The 23,688-nt window shown below is 47.9% G+C and overlaps 1 protein-coding gene across 1 annotated transcript; it reads left to right on the top strand.

Annotated features, from left to right (window-relative positions):
* The first annotated feature begins 6,644 nt into the window (after window positions 1–6,644).
* Window positions 6,645–23,130, top strand: CARD19 (caspase recruitment domain family member 19). The gene is made up of 7 exons (XM_054387237.1): window positions 6,645–6,765; window positions 6,819–7,049; window positions 12,908–13,050; window positions 14,751–14,904; window positions 19,017–19,076; window positions 21,194–21,265; window positions 22,873–23,130. The coding sequence occupies exons 1-7, from the start codon at window positions 6,645–6,647 to the stop codon at window positions 22,983–22,985; spliced, it is 894 nt and encodes a 297-aa protein (XP_054243212.1). The 3' UTR covers window positions 22,986–23,130.
* The last annotated feature ends 558 nt before the right edge of the window (window positions 23,131–23,688 follow it).

Here is a 23,688-nt window from a genome sequence, read left to right as displayed (position 1 = left end):
GATGAATATGTGAAACCCACAGCCTCTAGTTTAAAATAAAGAAATGTCTTTGCACTTGTGTTTGAAGGAAGAACATTTGGTGCTGAAGTGTCAAACAATAGAACATCAGTCTCTGAAGTTTCTTTGGTGGTAATGACATGATCGGAGGGAGGCCTGACTCATGATTCACCACTACCTGAAGCTGTCCAATGTCCAAATGACCTTGACACACCTCTGTTTGAAAGAAAGGGAAATGGAATCACAGAAATATTCAAGTTGGAAGAGACCCTCAGGATCACAAAGTCTGATGATCTTCACTACTTATTTTTTAAGGACTGTTATGAAGAGAGAGATGATCAGCAGAGCAAGTGCTGAAAGGCCCTCATACAATGATTCCACAACCAACAGCCATTTCTATTGTCACTGCACCCAGAGCACATTGGCTGGTGGGAACACTGCATAGTCTCCAGCACCCTGCTCAGGAGGGTGTTTCAAAGGCAGTCTCCAGTCCTGGTAGCTAATGCTAAATGCAGTGATGGAAATGTGAAACTTCTCTGGCAGAGCGGCAAGCGAGGCAGTGAAAGTACAGCTGGTGTAGAGCTGAGCAGAAGCAGCTTCTTCCCTGCATCTCTGGTGCACTGTGTCTCTGTGTGTCTGTGTGTGTCTCTCTGTGTCTGTGTGTGTCTCTCTGTGTCTCTCTGTGTGTCTGTGCGTGTCTCTGTGTGTCTGTGTGTGCTTGTGTGTGTCTGTGTGTCTCTCTGTCTCCCTGTGTGTCTGTGTGTGTCTCTGTGTGTCTCCCTGTGTGTCTCTGTGTGTCTCTCTGTGGGTCTGTGTGTCTCTCCGTGTGTCTGTGTGTGGCTGTGTGTGTCTGTGTGTGCTTGTGTGTGTCTGTGTGTCTCTCTGTCTCTCCGTGTGTCTGTGTGTGCTTGTGTGTGTCTGTGTGTGTCTCTCTGTGTGTCTGTGCACGTCTCTGTGTGTCTGTGTGTGCTTGTGTGTGTCTCTGTGTGTCTCCCTGTGTGTCTCTGTGTGTCTCTCTGTGGGTCTGTGTGTCTCTCTGTGGGTCTGTGTGTCTCTCTCTGTGTCTCTGTGTGTCTGTGTGTGTCTCTGTATGTTTGTGTGTGCAGACTGCCTGTGTGTTTCAAGGTCAAGGTTAAATGGAAATGCTCACAGCAGTGCTTCCCACTTGCAGTAGGTTGTCTCTATAGCCTGGCGCTTGCAGTGGTTTCTGATCCATGCCCAGACGCTGGCCCTTCACTCCTGAAGCCCATGGGTGACATGCTAGCAGCACACCATCCTTTCATAGATTCACAAGGTTGGAAGGGACCTCAGGGATCATCTAGCCCAGCCTTTCTGTCCTTCTTGGCCCATGGTGGTCAGGTGAGGCCCTGAGCTGGCAGGGTGATGACTGCCATGTGAGGACACTGGAGACAAAGAGACTTTGTTCTCCCCTTAGAGCTCTGATAAATGTCAGTTTGCCAAATCTGTCACATATTTAGTTACACACCCACTTCCACACCCATGAGGATGCTCTAAAGCTCTAAAGGCTTTATTTTCTTCCTGCCCTCAAAGAATTAAAATGTTTTAATTATTTTAGGACAAAAGGGGGAAAAAAAGTAGTATTTTTTTCTTGTGTGTATAGTTTGATTATTATTTTGCAGCTCAGATATTGAGCTAAGAGTGGGTTTGAACCTGTATGTGAAGCTGACTGTTCCTTATGTTATGTACAACTTAACAGCCAACACAGTCACTTTACCAGGAAGATTTATGATCCACCTACAAGGCCTATTCTATCTGCTACCCTCTCCATTGTGCCAGCACAAGAAGCATACAACTTTTATATTATTTGCCTCATCTTCTTGTTTTACTAATCCCACCACCATTTCCAAGGATAGAGTACAGTACAGCAGAACCAGGGGGTGTGCCATTCACTCATGCATTGAATACAAGAAGTTAAAACTGCCCAGGGATTTCCACACCTGTGCATGCTCCAGGCTGTGATTTCACCCAGGTCAGCTCTGTTGATATCTAACAATCAGGAATACAGAGCTGAGAACTTGCAGCACAGCTTCTGCCTTTGTGTTTGGAGTCAGAGAAGTGTTTTGCTTCATCTCCTTCTTCCTTTCTAAGAAATAAAGGGTGATTATTCCAACAGCAATGGTATGAATCAGACTGAAAATTACCCATTCCATATAAAAGCCATCCTAGGAATTATTAGCAGAAAAGAAAAGAAAAAGATCCATAATAAACATCTTGGTTTTCAGAGCTGATGACACATGGCATCTAAACTCACCAGCAGGCTGTGGTTGGCTCCTGGAGCTCAGGCAGCCCTGTGTTGGCACTTCCAGCTCTTAGCTTGGACATCCCTGCATTGGTACTGCCAGCTGTGTGCCCCACCAGCCCCACATTGGCACTGCCAGCTCTGAGCTCAGGCAGCCCTTTATTGGCACTGCCGGCTCTGAGCTCGGGCAGCCCTGCATTGGCACTGCCGGCTCTGAGCTCAGGCAGCCCTTTATTGGCACTGCCGGCTCTGAGCTCGGGCAGCCCTGCATTGGCACTGCCAGATGTGTGCCCCGCCAGCCCCGCGTTGGCACTGCCCGCTCTGAGCTCAGGCAGCCGTGACTCGCATCCCCGGCAGGCCTCTGCTCGCTGCGCACAGCCGGACTCGCACCTCCCAGGGTACTTTCGCTTCTCCAAGTTGGGAGTGACCTCTGCTCCTGCAGGCAAGGAGGACCGCAGCGCAGCTGCCCCGCACGGTGCGCGGCACGGCCCCGTGAAGCCTATGGATGATGCTGTATCGGACATGTAAGTGTTTGGAACGGGAAACTCGAGGAGATGGGAAACTCGGGACGGGAATGCTCGGGTAAATTGCAGGGACACAAGCCTGGAGCCGCCGGCCCGGGCAGCGACTCTGACGGGAGTGGCCAGCCGCTTGCTGCCTTCCCTCTGTGTTTGTCCTTTTTACAGTCTGTTGTTATAAATGATTAGCTAAAAGTTGCTGAAGGGAGCTTAGTGTGTAAGCTGAGCTTTGAAGAAGTATCTCATTGTATTGTCCTAAACACAAAGAGAGACTTTGTTAACGTGACTGCCTGCACCATCTGGATTTAATTTGTTCTTAAAGAGATCCAGCCCTCTTCAGCGGTGGGAAAATCAGAACCCGTATTGTGTTTTAACAATTAGAGAAAACACTGCATGCCGATGCTGTCAGGACAAGGCTAATATTTAGTAAACCAAATAATTCACGCAAATAAACAAATCGGTCGGGTTAGCAGCGGGGAACAGCAATGGCTTTTGAGATCAGCTAACCAGGAAATGCAGCTGCTGCCCTTCAGGCGCTGGGAAAGAAACCACAGCTGAGCAGTGCACTCCGCTCAGGAGGCAGCAATCCGACATGAATCACAGTTTCGGAAACGAGCTGGGCTCTGCCGATGCCCCCAGCCGCCGCCAGCAGAAAGCGAGGGCTTCTCCCAGTGCTGCCCAGTCTGTGAGCCCTGCAGAAGCAGCGTTACTGGCCGCAAAGGCTCCACAGCGCCGTGTCACAGAGCTCAACGCCGTTAACGAGCATGTGTGCTGCGCTCTTTGACTGTCACGGATCGCACCGTGGGAGGGGATCTGGTGGCCCAGCTCCATCCGTGTGTGTGCTTCCCCGGGGACGTGTCCCATGCATGCAGAGGAGTGTCCGTCTCCATTGCGACTCCCCAAGGAGTCTTCCAAGGCAAGACTGACAGTGATATGACTGTAGAAGTCCTGCATTCCATGGGCATGAGTAGGAGATCTATTTAACTCTTCATTCTTGTATCATTATCTGAGTCTGTAGGACAAAAATACGCCCAGGCTGTGTGGCACTGTACACCACTGCATTCCTGAATGATTGCATTCCACTTCCACTTCACTCGCAGTGCCTGGAAACAGGCTGCTGAAAAAGTGTAAGATTTTTATCAGAGACTTCCATCTGAGTGACATTAAGACAACCAGGTTGCAGTGTTGTGGTTTAGATTTGGGTAGTGATTCCACGAAAACTTATTAGCAGAGCACAAAACCAAGTGGCCATAAATCCAAATCCTCAGCATGCTGTACTGCTGCTGCTTCTTAGTACCAGTACTTAGTACACCTGTGCTGTAATATTTTAATATACATATGAAATAATCTTAAAAAGATATGAATGAAAGGAGTTATGAAACAACAATTTCCTTTCCACAAGGTGCCTGTTTCTGTCACTGCCATACATTGCCAAAAATCACTGGGGTGCAGGCACGATCAGGGTCTCTATGTGCAATAATTTTTAAATCTCTGTTCATGCTGTTCATAAAATCTGGATTCTGGAGGTTAAATGGAGGAAACTCAGGATGTTTATTCATCTTCCCAAGGACAAGCACTGTAAACGTGACAGCATTTGGTAGTACTGAAAATATTTCAGTTAGGATTTTTTTTCCTCTCGTTCTTACACTTCCTAGAGATTAAAGAAGCTGCTTTCATCTCCAGTATGGAGGTACAGACCAGCATTTTCCAGGGTAAATATTGAGATGGAGGTGTTTCATTTGTTAATGGAATGCAAATGATCTTAGAGCAGTTCTGACTTCACTGAAAGGGCTCTCAGACATTAGAACAGGCTGCTCAGGACAGTGCTGGAGTCACCATCCTTGGGGGTGTTCAAGTGCCCTGTGGACCTGGTGCTTAGGGACATGGTTTGGTGTTGACCCTTCAGTGCTGGGTCGAAGGTTGGACTGGATGAACTTAGAGGTCTCTTCCAACCAGATACATTCTGTGATTCTGGCTGTGCTCACCAGGAAGGTCTCTGTGATGAGCTCCTCAGAGCCATGGCACTGGGGTGTGCAATGTGGCACTGGGATGGAATGCTGCTCTCTTTGGAGAGCGATGCTAGGCTAGAAACTCCATCCTCACAGGGAAGGTCAGACAGCAAAACCAGAGGTGAGAGTATGCAGTTATCCAGGAGAAAGCTTCAGGACTGTGTGGCTAGCCCTGCTAGCCCAGATGCTCCACCAGGACATGCTGGAAATGCTCTGTATGTCCCAAACACCATCTCTGGGGTTGTGCTGGGTATGACACTTCCCCTGTGGTACCAGGAAGTGCAAACTTCCAGCAAATATTCTTTTCACTTTGTTTTAAACTCATAGGCTAGCTGTAGCCCTGTCTCACAAGAGGGTGTACAGTGTGTATCCAAGACCAAAGTCCTTGCTAAATCTGTTTCTGCCTCCTGTTTGGGAATTTGTGCTTCACATGTCCTGGCCTTCAGTGGGGACACATTGAATGCCAGCTTCAGTGCTACAAGTTCCTGAGACGCCACACTAACCCAGAGCAAGGGCCTGGATGTTTTAACCATGATGGTTACCCAGTCCCTGTTTAACCAGTCACAGTATATTAGTATAGCTTTTCTGTGTCCTTGAGTTAAGATGGCACAGAGGCAAACCAGAGCAAACCATTCAGGATCTTGTGGACTAGTGGTCGTCCATGCCCTGAGCTCAGGACTTGCTACTTAAGCACACTTTTAATACAAGGTGTCTGTGCAAGGGCAGTTGGGTTGCTGAAGCCTTTAACCTATCAGACTGGAGGTCACTCTTCTTTCTGTGATTTTAATTCCTCTTCAGTATAAACACTTTCTTCCTGATGTCAGCACCTTGTGTCTTTGCCATACTAGAAATCTGCCTTTCCTAATACATTCAAGATTGTGCAGTAAGGACCTTCCAGCCCTAGACTAATCACAACCAACAAAGCCAAGGTTCAGCCTTGCACCTCAGCAGCACTTACACCTAAGAGGGCACATTGTCCTCCATGCCTGAGTAATTTCATGTTGATGAAATTTTGTGCAAATGGGAGATTGAGAAAGTGTAGATTCCCTTGTACTTCTTTCTTCATGGAGTTATTATATATGAGGAGACCTTCTTGTGGCCTTCCAGTATCCGAAACAGGTTGCCCAGGGAGGTGGTGGAAGCCTCATCCCTGGAGGTTTTTGCAGCCAGGCTGGATGTGCCTCTGAGCAACCTGCTCTAGTGTGAGGTGTCCCTGCCCATGGCAGGGGGGTTGGAACTAGATGATCCTTGAGGTCCCTTTCAGCCCTGACAATTCTGTGAATCTATGATTCTATCCCAATTAATCCAATGCATCACTGCAAGCCTGGCTGAGGAAGAGGAGCCATGCCTGCTCCTTGGACTCCAGAAGCCACCTGCCAAATTTGCCATGCACCTTGCAAGTGCATTTGAGCAAACATGTGCAGTGCTGTGGCAGGAGAAGAAAGCATACATTGCATAGGGACGTGAGGAAATATAACCAGGGAATTCTGAAAAGTTAAATTACTTGTGGCAAAGTACACTGTGGCATTACCAGTGGAAGCATGGCATGGCAGTGACCTGTTTCATACCCCACAGCTGTCCCCTTTCAAACTGCAGGAGGCCCTGAAGGGCCAGGCCAATGTCACGGCTCTATGAGGGCGTTCGCGTCTCCAAAGCTGTCAAGGCGAGAGCAGAGCCACGAGCCGCGGTGCGGAAGCAGGTGAAGCGGCCCCGGGCGCGCCGCTTCCCTTCGCCGCCTCCAGCAGCGCCTCCTCCGCGCCCGGGAGGCGGTGCTCGGCGGACCGCACCGCCCCGGCCCCCGCCCGGCCGCCGTCCCCAGCAGGAAGGCCCGCAGCCAGCCGGCGGCCGGGTAGGGCCGCCATGGCCGGTGAGTGCAGGGTGCGGAGAGTACCAGGGCGGCAGGGAGAGCCCCGAGGCACCGCCAGCGGGGCCGCCTCAGGCAGGAGGCGGCAGCGCTTCGCGCTGATCTCCGTGGCGGCAGGCGCTGGGGCGCTGCCGCGCGTTGCGCAAGGGCGGGTGTTTTGGTACGTTCAGCGTCACGTACTCGGGCCGCGGCCAGCGCGGCTGCTGTGAGGGGATTTAACTGCGGGAGCCGTGCCTCGGTGCTGGGTTTTGCGGTGGCCGTACTGTGGGTGGCAGCGCGGCGCCACTCCGGTGTCAGGGAGCGGACAGTGCCCGGCCGTGCTGCCTCCAGCTTCAGCGCCGGCTCTGGGCAGCGCTGCAACTGGGCCTTGCGGTTCAGGACGCGGCGGCGGGTTTTGCGGAGTTCGGGGTTGTGTGACCCTCCTGAAGGCAGGAGTGTAATGTGAGTGCTTTGAGGTGCTGTGCCAGACCTTGACGCACTGCCCGCGTGTTATGTGGCAGCGAAACGAAGTCGGCTGCTTCTGTCCAGTATCCATCTTCCGCTCCTTAAGGTCCTGCCTCCTGCACCAGTGGTGCGCGCAGCGTGCCTGACCACCGATGGGCCGTGGTGTCTTAGCCGGCCTAGAAAACTTGCAGAGCTGGGAATGTCTCTGCACAAATGTTACACTCCAGCGGCAAAAGCATTTTAGTAGCTGAGCACTGTTTTATTATTTGCTGTGTTCTGTTTTTCAAACATATTTCAGCTAGAGATGAAATATTTTACAGCTACCTGAAAGGAGGATGTAGTGAGGTGGGGGTCTGCCTCATTGCCCAAGTAACAAGCAAGAGGAAATAGCCTCAAGTTGCATCAGGGAAGGGTTAGGTTGGATGTTAGGAAAAAATAATTCTCCAAAAGGGTTGTCAAGCCCTGAAACAGGCTGCCCAGGGCACTAATGGAGGCATCATCCCTGAAGGATGTACAGATGTGCTGAGGGACATGGTTTAGTAGTGACTTGGCAAGTGTATTTCACCTCTGTATTGCCATGTCCATCCCAGAGGAGCAAACCAGTTGCTCATCATCAGGGGTGCCTCTGGTAACCTGTGCAATCTGATCATCTCAGACCAGTTCTCTGCAGCCAGATTTCATCTTAAATCCTCAGAATCCCTGTTTTAGGCTCTTCAAAGAGAAAAGCCAGAAACTGTGTTACACTAAGGTTTTGTTGAGACTCTTTCATCTGTTTCCTGAGATTTGCATGGACTTACATAGATGTCAGATCAGATGTCATTGGGGATTTGCTTGTCAGCTGGCCTTTAAGAAGCTCATTCAGGAGTTTTACAGGAAGCTGAGGCTTGTGTTTGTGTTGTACAGCAGATATCATTGAGGTTTCTGGAATGGGTGTTTGCAAATCATGTGTGTTGTCATGGAGCAAGCCAGAGAGAGGTGTTGGGGTTTGTGTCTGCAGTATTCAACCTTATCTACTTGTGATGATCCTGCCTGTTTGCTTGGTAAATTGAAGGAGGCTTTAGGGTTAGGAGAAAACAAATAAAAGATGAAGCCATAAAAAAGATGGGGTGGTGTCAGAGACAGTATCAAGAGTCCTTACATCAACATAGGTGGAGTTACTAATGGGCAGGTCTGCCTGCCTGACTTAAGGTGTTGGCAGTATTGATGCTCCCAGGGCCTAGGTCTGTATGAGGGCAATTGCAGTGTGCTGAGGAGGGGCTGATCACAGCCCACGAATTTGAACTGCAGCCCAATTTGTTAATTTGCTATGATAAACATGAGGTGGCAATGCCAACCCCAGCCTAAAGTGGCAGGCCTCTAGGGCCATGTGGTTTTATCCAGAAGGGCAGTGAAAGCAGATCACTGAGGATTGTATGCTGGGGAGGCTGCAAGAAGCAAAACCCTGCTTGATAGTCCTTGTATAGAAAAAGAGATGGGGGCTTTTATGCTAACAATAACTAAGTAATTACAAAGGGATTTCTGACAGCTGCTGTAGCCTGGCTGTTGTGCTTTGTGGTGTCAATGTGCTGGTGACTGGTGATGCCCTTCAGGGACCAGATGCCCCGGCACAGGCATTTGAAGCAGAGTGCCAGCAGCACAGCACTCACCTGACTGCTGCCAAGGTCTGGCATACCAGTGCCTAGGTTAGGAGTTGTCTTTGACAAAGTCTCTGTGAACACACTCTGCTGGTGAGTTAGGAAGGGTGGCTCTGTCACCCTTGACGGTTTCCTGCAGGTGCTGTGGAAGGCAGTCTGGCACCTTATGCCTGCATGCAGTCAGATTTTTTTATGAGCCTTGTTGCTCCAAAAGCAGAACACATTTCCGCAGCCTTAAAATCCCAGCACTTAGTGTAATGGCTGGGTCGTTCTGCAGCTTTTGCCAGCAACTGAATTGCCCATCTGGAAGGAAGAACAGCATTATATGAAGGGTTGCAATGGAAGTGATATTCATCTGCAAGCAAAAAATGATGAGTGTTGCTTTGTTACTGTCATTTGCTGCTTACACACTGGTCAGCAATCATTTCATGTATTTTATTCTCTATTTTATTTTCTCTCTGGCTACACATAACCACTCATCTCTTGCCTTTCTTTGATACCTCTTAATTCCACCTGCCCTTCCTTCCATTCCATGCACCCAGCCAAGGGCATGCTCTGTGTGTCGCTGTGCTGTGCTTTGTGCCAGAGGCTTTTTGTGCTCTGGAGGAGAGAAGGAAGCGGTTTGTGTGTGGTGTGTCATGGGTTTAGAGCAGTGCTAAGTCAATACCATGAAATCATGAGTCATGTTTTCCTCTCAGCCATGTTTTCAAAGACAATTCTGGAGCTTCCCATCAGGCTCTTTGACAAGTTTGCATTTCCTGTGAGTAAGGAAACATTGAGCTTTGTTTAAGCATCCCTTAGATTGGCTTCAGTGAGTGGTAGCCAATCTCAGCTGTCCTTGCTGCCTCTCTTAAGGGAGGCTCAGCTCAGTCCACTGCCAGCCCTCCGTCCATGTTGAAAGCCTGAAGACTCCTCCTTTGGAGCTCCATGCCTGAGCAAACCTGAGGCTGGGTCCAAAGCCTGTGGACAGGATTAAGCCCAGTGAGTTGGATGTTCTGGTGGAGGAGAAGGTGTAACTGCAGGAACATCAAATTACATATTCAGAGCTAGGTGCAATCCTCCTGCCGTCTGAGGGTGTTAAAATGCCTGTCACTGGCATGCCTGTGCTGCTAGCTCTGCTGAACTGATCCAGTCCCCAGTTTTGCTGCTCTGAACTTTCTAGGCCAAGCACTGGCTAGCAACAGGACGGTTCTTTAGTGCTGGGGTGACTCCTGCTTAAAAGCAAAATCCTCTTGGCATAAAGGTTTTCTGTTTTCCTTACAATAACTGCCATCTCTTTGATGCAGTCAGATAAAAGGTGGATATGCAAAATGCCCCAACCAACCACTCCCCAAATTCTCAAGGCCTGGCAGCACCTGAGCAGCCTTGCTGCAGTTGTGAAATACCTGCTTTGGGGTTTCTGTTATTTCAAAAGGTAAATAATTAGAGTGTTCAATATTAAGAAGCTGCTGCTCCTGAACAATGATTATAAAACCTCAGAGCAAGGACATGTTTGCCTCCCTGTAACTGGGCCATGACTGGCAGTGTGTGCAAGCAAGTGTGTGCTGTGACCAAGCTGCCAGAGCCCCTGTGGCAAGCTAGGCACTGGAGCATTGTGTGGTGGCTTCACATGCACGTGTGCTTGCCAGATAGCCTTATCGCTCCAGGGCAGGGTGCCACCTTCCAGCTGCTAGGATTGGTGAGGCTTTGTTTGTTGACTTGCTTTGCATTTAGTAGTTGGAGTACAATTCTGCACTGGGAGTGGGGAGGTTTCACTTCACTTCACCAGAAGCGTGAAGTCAGTTCCTTGTGTGGTTTGGGCAGAGGCTTCTCAGAGTTAAGAGGCAAACCAAAAGATTTTGGAAGAGAGAGGTGAGATAGTGAGAGTTACATCTGCTGTGCTTTTATTTGAGGTAGTGTTGAGCTTGATAACTGCTTTTCAGGAAATTGTAAACCTTACGCTCCATCCTAAATACTGACTTGGAGCCATTTGGAGGAGGTGACAAGTACAGGAAGTGAAAGTCTGTGAGGATGGGGAGGAAGCAGGCTGTGCCCTGGGTGCTTCTGAAAAATGGAGCTGGTGATGAAGCATCCTGTAGGTGCCTGAGCCAGGCTTACAAGCTGTCCTTGGCAGGCACAGGCTATCTAGCAGCAGCCAGAGAGGGCAGGAGTCTCGTGTCCTTCTCTTCTCCTGCCCTTTGGCTTAGATGGAAGCAAAGACAACATCCCTGGAATGTCACAGAGGCTGACACCCTGTGACACAGTGTGCCAGCAGAGAGCCTGTGCTCAGAGTGGTGATGGTAAGGGAAGAGTACCCTGAGGAGGTAGAGTCCTCCTGACTGCTCAGAAAGTGATCTTGGCTTAAATGGGATCAGCTGGTCACAGTTAACTTCACTGGTGTAAGTGCTGCTGATAGACCTCTCTCTGCCTGCTTGTCTGCACAGGATTGGCAGTGACAGTCAGGAAGGAGGGCAGGAGGCGACACTCTCAGCCTTGTATTGCCCTTTGTATGCTGACTCTGCTGGATCCTCGTCGGCTGTTAGCCCTTGCTGTGGTTCATTGTTTGAATGCCACAGTGGTATTTGAAGTTTAATTGCTCTTCTAGTTGTAAGACCCCAGTCTAATGCATGTTTGGTGTAAGTTTGCAGAAGGTACAGAATTGTTGGTGACATTGAAGAGTCACTACAGATCATGTAGCTGAGGCAGAAGAAGGAGCAGGATGCTGCAGGGAGTGACATTTGGTTCCCCAAAAAAGTATTTGCATGAACAACTTCATAGTCTCCGGGTCCTTGCCTCAGCCTTTTCTGCATGCTAATGAGTTCCTCTGAAGAGAAGTTTGGTCTCAGCCCTGAATCAGAGCATGTGGAGCTTCCTGCAACAAGAGGGAGGTGCACAGTGAGTGTGGCAGCGCCCTGTGTTTATGATAGTGCACTAAAAATCTGCCCTGACAGGGAGCTCTGGAAAAGGCAGGCAGTACAAACACGTGGGACTCAGATGGTGTAGAAATGTAACTGAAACACTCTTGTGCCTGTAGGCTCACAGTTCTCTGTGCACTATCTCAGGTTGGAAAGGACCTCAGAGATCAACCCCGCTGCCATGGGCAGGAACACCTCTCAACTATCCCAGGCTGCTCAAGGCCTCATTCAACCTGGGTGGTTGGGTTGAAATACCCCCAGGGAGGAGGCATCCACAACCTCTCTGGGCAACCTGTGCCAGAGTCTCACCACCATCCTACTGAAGAATTTCTTCCTCAGCTCCAGTCTAACCCTGCTCTCCCTCAGCTTCAAACCATTCCCCCTTGGCCTGTCTCTAGATACCCTCATGAAAAGTCCCTCTGCAACCTTCCTGCAGGATCCCTTCAGGTACTGGAAGCCAGCTTTAAGGTCCCTGTGGAACCTTCTCCTCTCCAGGCTGAACACCCCCAGCTCCCTCAGCCTGTCACAGCAGAGTTGTTCCAGCCCTTGGATCATCTTTGTGGCCTCCTCTGGACTCACTCCAGCAGTTCTGTGTCCTTGTGCTGGGGACAGCAGAACTGTCCACACTTCAATAGATGTGTGACCCTAGTCATGAACTAGAAGGAACAAGGGCTGTGCAGAGGGGCTGTGTGTCATGGCTTCATCCTTTTCTCTGAATTGCAGGGCATAAAGGGCTGATGGCTCTGTTTTTTCTGGTAGCTAAACCACCATCACACCTATGCATTTCCTTTAAATGGGGAATGTGCTGCTGCTGTTCTGTGTTTGTTTTCTGTGCTGCTAGGGTATAAAGTACTGGCACATGAACACTTACTTCAGACATGGCCATAGACATTCTCTTCTCTAGATCTGATAAGAGCACAGTCACCCTGCAGCCAGCCTGTGCCCAGATCTTAATCCAGGGACTTGAGAAGCATCTCAAGGGAAGGCTTAAACTCCATCATCTGACTAGATGATGATACAAAATTAATCTTCAATAGTTGATTAAATGCCCATCAGTGCCTGACATCTAAATAGAGCCTGGGAGGAGACAGACAGCAGAGTTCAGATGTCTGTACCTTCAAGTGATGGTCTCTGAAAACACGTCTGTGTTGTGTTTCCCTAACAGCTTTCTAAGGTGAGGTGGTGGTGGTGGTGATTCTGAGCTCTTTCAGTGCTGCTAGGAGACTGAGCATGCCAATGAAGGAGTGGTTTGCTAGCTGCTGGCTGAGGTTGGTTGTGTCTCTGCAGATCAGTCGTACTGGCAGCGGCTGCAGCACGACAAGGACTTCATTACAAGCAGCAGCCGACTGAATGAGCAAGTGGTGGATAAAATTATTCTGCAGCTCAACAGAGTCTACCCCCAAATCCTTACCAATGCAGAAGCAGAAAAGGTAACTTGATGAATTTTTTTGCTCTTATCTCTGAGTGTTGCATTGCTTTTGTAGGTCAGTAGCTCAGCTGACCTCTTCCTTGTTTGACTCTCAGTGCCACATGCAGCCAGTCTTCCTTCCTCAGCTCAGACTTGCTGAACAGCTGCTATCTGAGATCTCATGTCAGAGGAGAGGTCACAGGGCTGGCGCATTCTCTGCCAAGTGGTCCTGGGAGAGGGCACTTTCTTCAGCAGCAGCAGCCTAATGCCAGGGCCCCTGCCATGACGTTGGATGCTGCTCATGAGGAGCTCGCTATCTTGTAACCATCGTGTCACAGGACTGCCCTCGGTGCCTGACCAAATGCCCTGCATGCCAGCCTGGCTGTGCAGTGTCATGTCAGATGCATCTGGCTGTGCCCACAGAACCACCTACATTAGCTTCATCAGGGTTAGTTGCTGCTTGGTGTGATTGCTAACTCTGAGTATTGGTAGAGGAGGGAGGTGTTGGTCCCACCACTAAGTGTGGAGCTGTGGGAAATGGATGGAATTAGTAACATCTTCCAGTGGTGCTGCTGTGTCTGGAGCCAGGCTGCCCTCCCTGGCATGAAGCTGTTTTTAGGGAGAAAGATGTTTTTAATTTGTGCAAAGTTAAAAGCTTCTCAGATCCTACTTCTAACAGCTGGAACTTGGCCTCTGCAGCCTTCATTGTCTGCACAAGTCTCAGGGCTTTGGCATAGCAGTATTTGAACATTAGGAAAAATAGGGCTAAATAATCAAACTCCATGGGAATAGAGAGTGTTTTGGTGTTGTAGAGCAGTACTAGATCATCAGCTGAGCCAGTCTAGTCAGTTCCTGGCTGGTGATGTGTGGACACTCACAGTTAAAGACCATCTCGCTCCCTCAAGAGCTTCAAAATAAATGCAGAGGGAATCCATGAAATGTATCTTGTGACTTCTGCACTTGGCAGACAGAAATTAAATGCTTCTGCAGAGGTCCAGACAAGTTCCTGTCAGCACTGTTGGTTATGAAGCTTGCAGTCTCAGCTACTGGATAGTAGACCTCGTGGGAATTGGTCAGAGGAAGGAGTGCTGGATAAGGTGTGCTGCATTCCTGTTCCCCTTGGAGCAAGAATTGATCCTATGCAAGTGCAGTACAAAGGTTATCTACTGTGCTGCTCTGCAGTGCTTTGCTGAGAATGGCTTTGGATGTTTTCCAGAGCAGCTGAGATCACTTTGATGTGTCCTTTCCTTTCCTTGATAAGGTTTCCTAATATTCCTTACATCTTGGACTGCAGAGAAAAAGTCCTTCCTTCTGCAGCTGCTTGCACCCAGTGATGAGAATCTGTCCCTGTGCACTGGGTTTGCAGCAGCTCACTGTGCTGGAAACAATGAAACACTAACCTTGGGGTGATGAGCACTGCAGTGCTGCAACTTAAGACCAGCAGTCTAAACTACTTTTTGAGGTGATCATTACCAGGCAACTAAGGGAAAACTTAGAAACATAACACTGTGTAGAGCTAAGCATCTTGAAGACTGCTGTGTAATGCATGTGTGTCCTTTTTAGGTTTCCCTCTGGTTTGTTTGGTTTGGGTTTTTTTGGGGCCTCTCTTTTACCAAATATAAATCAGGTTCCTATCTTCATTCCCTGGTGTACTGTGAAGTGATATAAAACTGACCTCCAGCTGTTGTGATCTCTCTTCTGATGTATGCTTTTCTCTTACAGTTCAGGAATCCAAAGGCATCACTCCATACCAGACTTTCAGATCTGATAAAGCACCTTCAAAAGAAAGGGGATAGGCACTGTCAAGAGTTTTACAGGGCTTTGCAGATCAATGCTGAAGAGCTGTATAATGACCTGCCAAGCAGGAAGATCTTGAGTAAGTGGATTTGTAAGCTAAGTTGTGAATTTCTGCATGGGTGTATTACAGAACCTCATTCTGAATGACATTTAGGCTGTTTAAATAGTTTTTGGGGTATCCCTTAATTCATTCTGACTGGAATTTCCCCAAAGCCATCAAGGGCTTTAAGTTTAGGTTTAAGTGCAACGTGGAAGAGAGCAATATAACTGATGTGAAGTAAAGTTTCTCTTTCCATAACCATTGCTTATTACTGCCTTGCTTTTTTCCTCTAAGTTTATCCTGACTTGCAGCACATAAGGACATTACAAGCCTCCAACTGGTGAAGCTTAAGACTCTGGTGGCCCAAAAACTTGGCTTTTCTTCAGCCCTCCTTGTGTCTAACTAAACGTGAAGCAAACATTGCTAGGCCCTTGCAATGATGAGCTGCTATATTAATCCCACAGGACTTGTTCTGTGCAGCTGACAGACCTCTCAGTGTCCTCAAAGCTGCCCCCCAAACACACATGTCTGTGTTTCAGAGGGATTGAGGCTCAGACAGATTGGATTCTATGTTGCAAAGGAGCTGATTTCTGTAGGGAGATTTCTGATTTCTGTCAGCCTGGGATGATGCATATTGTGTGCTGGAGTTCAAGGGGTTTTTGTTGGTTTGGGTTTTTTTCCTATCTAATGAAGTGGAGTAAAGAACAATGGTGCCAAATGGGTGGGAAATACACTTGGGCATCCTGCATACTGAAGGGACTTGAGGAGCTTGAGGGAAAGTTGTCACATTTAGGTTAATGAAGATGCAAAGGGACTGCAGTTTAAGGAATCCTTATGAAGTATCTAGCAGCACTAGTGTTTCACCTGTCAGTTGATTTCTAGTTGGAAGATACTCCACAGTTAGAGGCCAGGGGAAATTCTGAATGTGCCCATAAAGTCTAGTGAGGTTCAAACCATAGGTGCATAGCCCTCTTTTATCTCTACAATGAAAATGGTGTGTTACATGGTGATTACCTTTGAAGATACTGCACTTTCTAGATCTGTTTCATCTTTGCATTTGAAGGTTTGTGTCTGCCCAGCACAGACACATACTGGTGGAAGACTGCACCATTTGTCTGCCTGCACAGGGAGATTCAACCTTACCCCAGGTCTCAACAACCATAGCCATTTCCTCCTGAAATGGGAAAGTCTGGGCCCATCTCTGCCTCAGGATCTCAGATGAGCACAGATCCCAATTGATTGAGCATGGCAGCAGCTTGAAGGCAATGCTTTTGATCCGATATTCACCTTGCAGAAGTCCTGCCCTTTGGGGAAACAAGCTCTTGAGTCAAATAGTCTTAGATCTATTGGATTTACTCAGCTAGAGCTCAAAGCAACAGGTTTTTCTGTCAGGCTAACTAGAAGGCAGCAGACAGCCTTTATTAAGAGCAACTTAAGAAGTCTTAGTGTAGTCACTTAGAATAAAATGTCAAGAATCTATGATGGTTTCAGAGTTTCAGCTCTGTTAATGCTCAGGAACATCATGTACAGGCATCTTACTGAAAAGGTATTTCAACAGCCACAGTAGCCAAGGCTGGACTGCATCCCACACAGACAGAGTCTGCACAGGGGGTATGTCCAAGTTCAGTGGCACACTTGGACAAGCATAGCTGTGACCAAGCTCATCCACAGCCATCAAACTTCCCTTGGAAGGTGTGCAGATGCTGCCCAGATGAGCTTTCAGGCTGTCTTGTGCTGTTGTCATGCCTGGGCAGATCAGCTGAAAGGAAACTGATGCAGGGCTTCACTTTCAGCTGGAGCATAAACATGCACCTGGTTTTGTGAGCGTTTTTACTCAGGCAGCCACATGAGTAGTCAGGGTTGGTGCTTCTCATGTTCAGACTGTGCATGACAAGCACATGCACTAGGAGTGCATCCCAGAAAAAAAACAAAGCTCTTTGGGGTGGCCCAAAATTGTTGTTGCATTATGTGAAGGGACTCTTAAAGTCATTAAATTCTCTCTATCTTTGTTACCATCCTCAGAATGATAATGATTTAGGTAAGTTCAAATACTATCACATGGTGAGATTCTGCACCTTCCCTAAGGTGACCTGAGCAGGTCATGAGTTAATGGGACAGTTGTGTTTATCTTGGCTGCTTCTTGTGAGTTCTGTAACTAAGGCAGATGCCTGCATTCTGGATTGAATACAGATCTGTGCAGCATTGGAAGCAAAAACCACAAGTAATTTTATCCTTCAGGAAAAGCTTCCTTTTCAGTAAGAAGTGAATTTGAACATTTTGCATGTTACAAGGCATTATCCTTCCCGCCTCTAACATGTACAGTTTTGATGTTACTCACAGCAGTAGTTGTTAAATTTGTCAGGTTTAGCAGAGAGCATTTACAGAACTAGCATTAGAGTTTGTAGGTGTGAGGAAGAATGAGACTCCTGAGATGAGGCCTTTGTTCTAAGTGCAGGTAGAACTGAAACAAGCAATGTTCTAAACACCTGGAGAGATTCCTGGGGAGGACACTGAGGAACTGTGGCCAGCACAGAGTTCTGTAATAGATGACATGCTGCTGTACATAGGAAAAATGATGCAGAGGAAGTCCTTTCAAAGAAAGAAACAGCTTAAAAATTTGTGTTAGACCAAAATGTCTTTGCTTCAAGTATAACATTGCAAGTGAAATGTTCGGCAGTATCTGGAATTCCCACTAGAGGGTGGGTAAGGCACATGCACCCACAACTTCAGAGCTGTTAAAGCTGAGCAGGAGCTTCCAGGTGACTCTAAATGTTCTTCTCTCAACACTGACTTACAATCACAGAATGGTCTGGTTTGGAAGGGACCTCCAAAGGTCATCCAGTCCAACCCCTTCTGCAGTGAGCAGGGACATCCTCAACTAGATCAGGCTGCCCAGACCTAGACTGGAAAGGTAAAGGATCATCTTGAGTCCCACACTGTCTTAGCACAAGTGCAGAGATTTTGCTGTGCTCCCTCATGCAGTGTGAGGATTGCTTGGCTGGAACACATAGGGAGAACATTCCTCAAAGAAGGCAGGAGCTGTAAATTTGGCATTGATACAGAGCACACTATGGAGGCTTTGCAGCAGCCCTTCCTGCTTCAGTGGCTCTCCAGCTTTGCAGCAAAGTGCCTCAGATATTTCTGTTCTGTCCCCCCATGGAGAGAGACCTGTTGAGCGTGGGACAGGGACGTTCATCCTCACAGCAGGTGCCCATTGCTGACTTGGTATGCAGGGCAGTTTGCCAAGCACCTCCCCTAGCTCCAGTTTGTCTTCTAGAAGAAGCAAATCAGTTGAAACCAGTCTCAAAGTCTTCCCTATTGACAGCCAAATTTGAAGCTCTCACTTTTTATATTTTTAAGATTTTTATTCTTTTTTTTTTTTTTTTTTTTTTAAAAAAAAATTAAAAAGTTTGGCCACAGAGAGGTTTGGCTAAAAGAGCTGGTTTGCAGATTCATGATGCATTAAAGACAAGACATTTCTGGTGACAACTTAGTGTTGCACACATGCTCTGCAATGTTATCCCTGTGGCTGTATGACAAAGGCACCTCTGAAAGAGCTGCCCAAGGCAGACACAGCTTTATGGTTGCTAACACTCTTAAGTTCCATTTGCAGAAGGAGAGGAAAGCATGATTTGCACCAAATGTTAGCATGTAGTGCCTACAGACTTTGAAAGCAGCTCTTTAGCTGAGACCAGAACTGAGCTAAATAATCTGTGCCAAGCAGTTTGTCCCAAGTGCTTCATCTGCTGGATGCACTCAGGCACAGAGATGTGCTCAAGAACAGCACTAAATGACATTCCAGAGGTGTTTCCCCATTAGAACATAGCTTAAAAATGGGTTTGGGTTATTACAGTGAACATTTCTGGCATTATGGAAGGCTTAGCTCCTGCTTTCCTCGCTCAGGAAGCAGAAGTGCTGTTGCTCCTGTGGTTAGTGCTTCACCTGGCCAGAGCTGCTGCAGCTAGCTAGAGCTGCATTCAGATTGTGTGCCCATGTCTTTGGGTCAGCACATATCCAGCTGTGACTAGAGTGAAGGGGGTCAAACTGGATATTTTCCTGAAATGAGTTGTTCTGCAGCGTTTTGCAGGTGCTGGTTGTGTTTGATTGCTTGAGCTGAGCACTAACTCTCCATGTGTTGCTTTTGTTTCTAGAAGCCGCAGACTCTGCAGAGATAGCCACTGACAAGGAGAAATATATGCTAAATGACAGGGGTAAATAAATGCACTCAGTCTCACTGGATGGAATGGCTTTGCAGATGATGATGCAATTTATTTTATCATGTAATTTGCATTTCATGTAACAAATTGTTTTATGATGTCTTTACTGTCACAAGTTAAGTGGAATTAATGGAGGGAAGCATAGTGCGTTGGCATGGGGGAGAGCAGTGCCAGGAGAGGCAGGAGGCTGTAGAGTTTAATCAGCACTTACAGTGGGGTTTCTTACTTGCACTGTGACAGCTAAACTCTTCATTTCCTATTTATTTCTTTGACACTTAGAATCACAGAATGGGCTGGGCTGGAAGGGACCTCCAAAGCTCATCCAGCCCAACCCCCCTGCACTCAGCAGGGACATCCTCCACTAGATCAGGTTGCCCAAAGCCCTGTCCAGCCTCACCTTGAATGTCTCCAGGGATGGGGCCTCAACCACCTCCCTGGGCAACCTGTTCCAGTGTTCCACCACCCTCATGATGCAGAACTTGTTCCTCACATCCAATCTCAGTCTGCTCTGCTCTAGTTTGAAGCCATTGCCAGTGGTCCTGTCACTGCAGGCCTTTCTAAATATCCTCTCTGCAGCCTTCTTGTAGGCCTCTTCAGGTACTGGGAGACTGCTGTTAAGTCTCCCCTTGAACAGTAAGATCTGCTCAGTGGCTGCTGCTGTCATTTTGCACAAGGCCATCGATGTTTTTATATAACTTTCAAATTTTTACTCTTTTTTTTAAGCTTTCGATTTAACACAAACCATTTGAAAGTAAGGACAGAAAGGAAGATGAGCAAGGGAGAGCTTCAGTATATTTTCCTGAGGAAAACATGTTAATTTTTTTTCTCTTCCCCTCTGCTCAGTGCCTGGATTAGAGGCAAAAGTTGTCTTCACTGGAAGATCTTTTGAAAAGGGATTGTGGATCTGAAGGAAAGCTGAGGGGTTTTCAAAGTTCCTGATGAACAGTTTTATCATTTAAGTTGATTTGATCTTTTATTTAGAACTTTGGATATAATTATGAAAGAAAAAAGCACTTTCTATCAGCCATGACCTTTTGCCAGTTTTCCCCTGAGAGAAGTCTGAAACAAGGAGTAGAAACAGCTGAGCTCAGTCTGTGCTTTTGCCTCTGTTTGGAATATTGACCCAAATTGCTGGCTGGATTTTTCACGTCGCCCTTGTGAAAGCAGCATAGCAGTACAGGAAGAACAGAGAAAGCACTGGGAAGTAAGGAAATGAAATAATTTCTGTCCTTACTGATGATGATGGCCTCAAATTGCAGATTGTCTGGCTGCTGGCCACCCTTGTTGGTAGATTACAGCTTGAGGGGCAACCAAGTCCTTGCTCTTTCGCTGTTTCTCTGATGTCAGCTGCACTCATTTGTTAGCCTGCAGCACATCTGCCCTTAAATTGACAGGGACAGTTTAATTGTAGCTATAGCCCTACTGAAGTAGTAAAAAGAAATGGAATATAAGAGAATGAAGAAGAAGATAGAAATCTTGATGAGGTTTTGTCTGTGGCTCAGTATGAATCAGAAAGGTTAACTGAGCAGCAGCATTACACTGCCTGTGATTCCAGGCAGGCACCAGAGGGAAATGTTTCCAGTGGGAGATGGGTTCTAGGAATGCATAGAGCCCTGCACTTCAACTTCCAGCAGAACTGCAAACAAGAGTATTGGCTTTTGTCATCAAAGTGGAATTCCTGGAGCCCTCTGTAGGGAAAACCTCATGTGGTGCACTGCTAGCCACAGGCAGTGCATTGACCCAGTGGGGGCTGCTCATGGAGTGAAATGCTGCACTGTGTGGTGAGGTCCCAGGGGTCTGGTTACTCTTTTGTTGTAGTATTTAAAGGGAGTTTTGCAGAAAGTTACAGAGTGAGGAAGAAACACCTAAGGAACCTTGCACTTTTCACAAGATACAGCTGGTGAGAAGAGGTGGACAGGTGGCAAAGCAACTGTAGTAAGAGTTAATTACAGTATAGTAAATGTGCTTCATAGCACATTTTTGTCAATGTGTTAGTGTCATCTGAATACACTTTATGATGCATATTAATAGCAATTGATGATTGAGCTGAGTTGGACTGCTGCTGCTCTGCTGTGTCTTCATGGCTCTCTCTCCTTTCTGGTTTTCCTCAGGCCCGGTGTTTTTCCTGGCATGTTTCAGCGTGGCTGCAGGATTTGCCTTGCTCTGGTACTGCTGTCACTCAGGTAATCTGTACCCAGCTTGCCCTCCTGGTTGCCTCACTGGAGCCCCTGGGCCTGCCGTGGTCAGAGGGTGGAGCTGGCCCAGGTGCCACCCTTCATTAAGGAGGGCACGCAGGGGGTGCCAGACATGCCGAGGGGTGAATGAGGGATGTGTGCTGCGCAGGATGCCACACACAGGGAGCTTGGTAGGCAGCAGTCATGTGAGCTCCTGTTGCTATAGCAATGGGTCAAGATTCCCAGCAGCCATGAGACAGACCCAGACCTTCTGACTTCCACAGCCCGTGGGAGCTGGTTGAAGTATGGCCACAGCCAGGGCTGGAGGACGCTGTCTCTGCTTGCTGAGGCCAGCCAGTCATAGCTGCTACTTCTGTTGCTGGCCCTGGGTATTAGCTCTCTCTGGCAGCTGAAAGGCTCAGCAAGCAGCAGAGCAGAGCTCCTGCTCCTCTTCACAGTCCTGCCTTGTGCTCACCCAGCACTGCAGAAAGTGTGTTGATATGTCCACATGGACTCACAGTGAAGCAGTGAGTCAGTGCTAGTGGGAGAGATCCAGGGGGAGAGAAGAGCTGATTCAGAGCTGTCACTTTCTCTCAAGTCTTTGCATGGTGCTGTGGGCAGTGCCAGTCTTCATGCCATAGATGGGGAGCAGAATCCAAACTCAGTTTGGTTTGGTGCCTTCCACTCCTCATTCCCCAGTCACAGTTGGATGTTCTTTACATGTTTTTCCCCAGAGCTGTAGGCTACAGCCACACCAGTTCCTGGTCATTTCAGGTGATGTGGGGGTCTGGGCTGTATTACCTCTCGCTCCCAGATCAAAGTCTCTCAACTGGACTGTCCATGAACTGAAGCTTTAAGGCTAGAAGGGAACCACTAGGTCTCCAAGGCTGTGTTCCCTTAGCTGCCATCACTTCCCTTCATCAGTTCAGTCACCAGCAGTTAACAGAAGCGTTTTCAGAAAAGCACTCGGGGACTGATAGCAAATCCCACAGAGAATCCATCACTTCCCAGATCCCAGCCATTTGTCCACAGTGTTAGTAACATGTGTCTCATTCTCAGCTGGGACTGGTTTTACCTCCAGCCTATCATTTCTGTTAGGCCCCTTAGGCCCTTGTTTCTTTGCCAGTTTTGTCCTCATGGAAGTTCTTATGCCTCAAGTCAGCTCTGGTTTTATTCCTGCTGAAAATACCAACTAATCTCCTCAAGTTTGTTTTGTTTTTTTTTTTTTTCCAAGTGTCTTTTTTTCTAGTCTTTGAGGCTCTTTCCTGTGCCTCTGCACAGTAAGAGTATCTCAATGCCCTGTGTCTAATAGGGCCACCTGACCTGGATGCAGGGGTCTGGATTTGCCCCACCTGGCACTGTGCTGTGTGTGCAGCTGTCCCCTGGCCTGACTCAATCATGTCCTCTTCACGTGCCTGCTCTTGGAGCAGCGAGTGATGGTTATCCTGTCTTGGCAGCTGGGTTACACAGTGCTGAGGAATATGGTCTTTCCTCTGTGGGCTTTTTTTTTCTTTCATTTCTTTCATTTTTACCTCTTGCAGATGCTGCTTACTTCCCAGAGTGAAACCTAACCACGTTCACTTTCTCTTGTTCCTCTCACCTTCATTCTGCTCTAGATACCAAAGTCCCAGGACGAGCCCGGAGAATCTTTGGCTTTGCTCCCATTATCCTGGGAAGACATGTTAGAAGTATTTGCATGTTGTATTTGGAGGACCTGGCAGGAGATTAAGGAGGAGCTGCTTGTTGGCTTGGCTGAGCTGCCACAGGGAGACAGCAGGGCATGACCAGTAGCCTGCCACACTCATACCAAAGATGTTCGTACCTGGCTCCATCAGGAACTGTGCTGCCTTAAGTTGCATGCAGAACTCCAGCTGTGTGAGTCCTGCTGAGGGCTGCAGGCCCTCTATTTTTGTACATGCTGATTTTAATGTATTTATCATGTGGGTAGAATGTGTTTTTAATACAGACTTTAAAAGGATACCCTATGATCATGGGTCTAAGCCACATTTGCCTGTCTGTTTTATACTGGAATGAAGGAGCTCAGCTGTGTAAAGAATGCTAGCCTGCCTTTTGTCATAATGCCTTTAAGAAAAGCACTTAAGCTCCCCTTCCCCCCACTCAAAGCCTTACTAAGAAATGGATCTCTATCTCAGGGCTGTTTGCTCAGAGCCTTTATAGCTTCTGTGTGAGCTCAGGTGGGCACTGGCACCTATGAAGTTTATCAGTGCCAGTTGCCTTTGTGTATGCCTTGTACTTGCCATGGTTTCTGATTGTCCTGTTTGTGCCTCATCCCCACCTGCCTTCTTCGCGTTCACACTCAGCTGTTGGCTGTGCTTTGAATGTGCTAGAGCTGGTTCCCAGCCCACAGAGGGTCCTATGGACTGGAATGCCTGATCTGAAGCACTTGAAACTACCAAGAAGTTTTTTCAGAT

Source organism: Indicator indicator, chromosome 15 (genome assembly GCF_027791375.1).
Source record: "Indicator indicator isolate 239-I01 chromosome 15, UM_Iind_1.1, whole genome shotgun sequence".
NCBI classification, from domain to species: Eukaryota; Metazoa; Chordata; class Aves; order Piciformes; family Indicatoridae; genus Indicator; species Indicator indicator.
The sequence above is the reverse complement of the archived record's forward strand: the minus strand, read 5'-3'. Positions and strand labels throughout refer to the sequence as shown.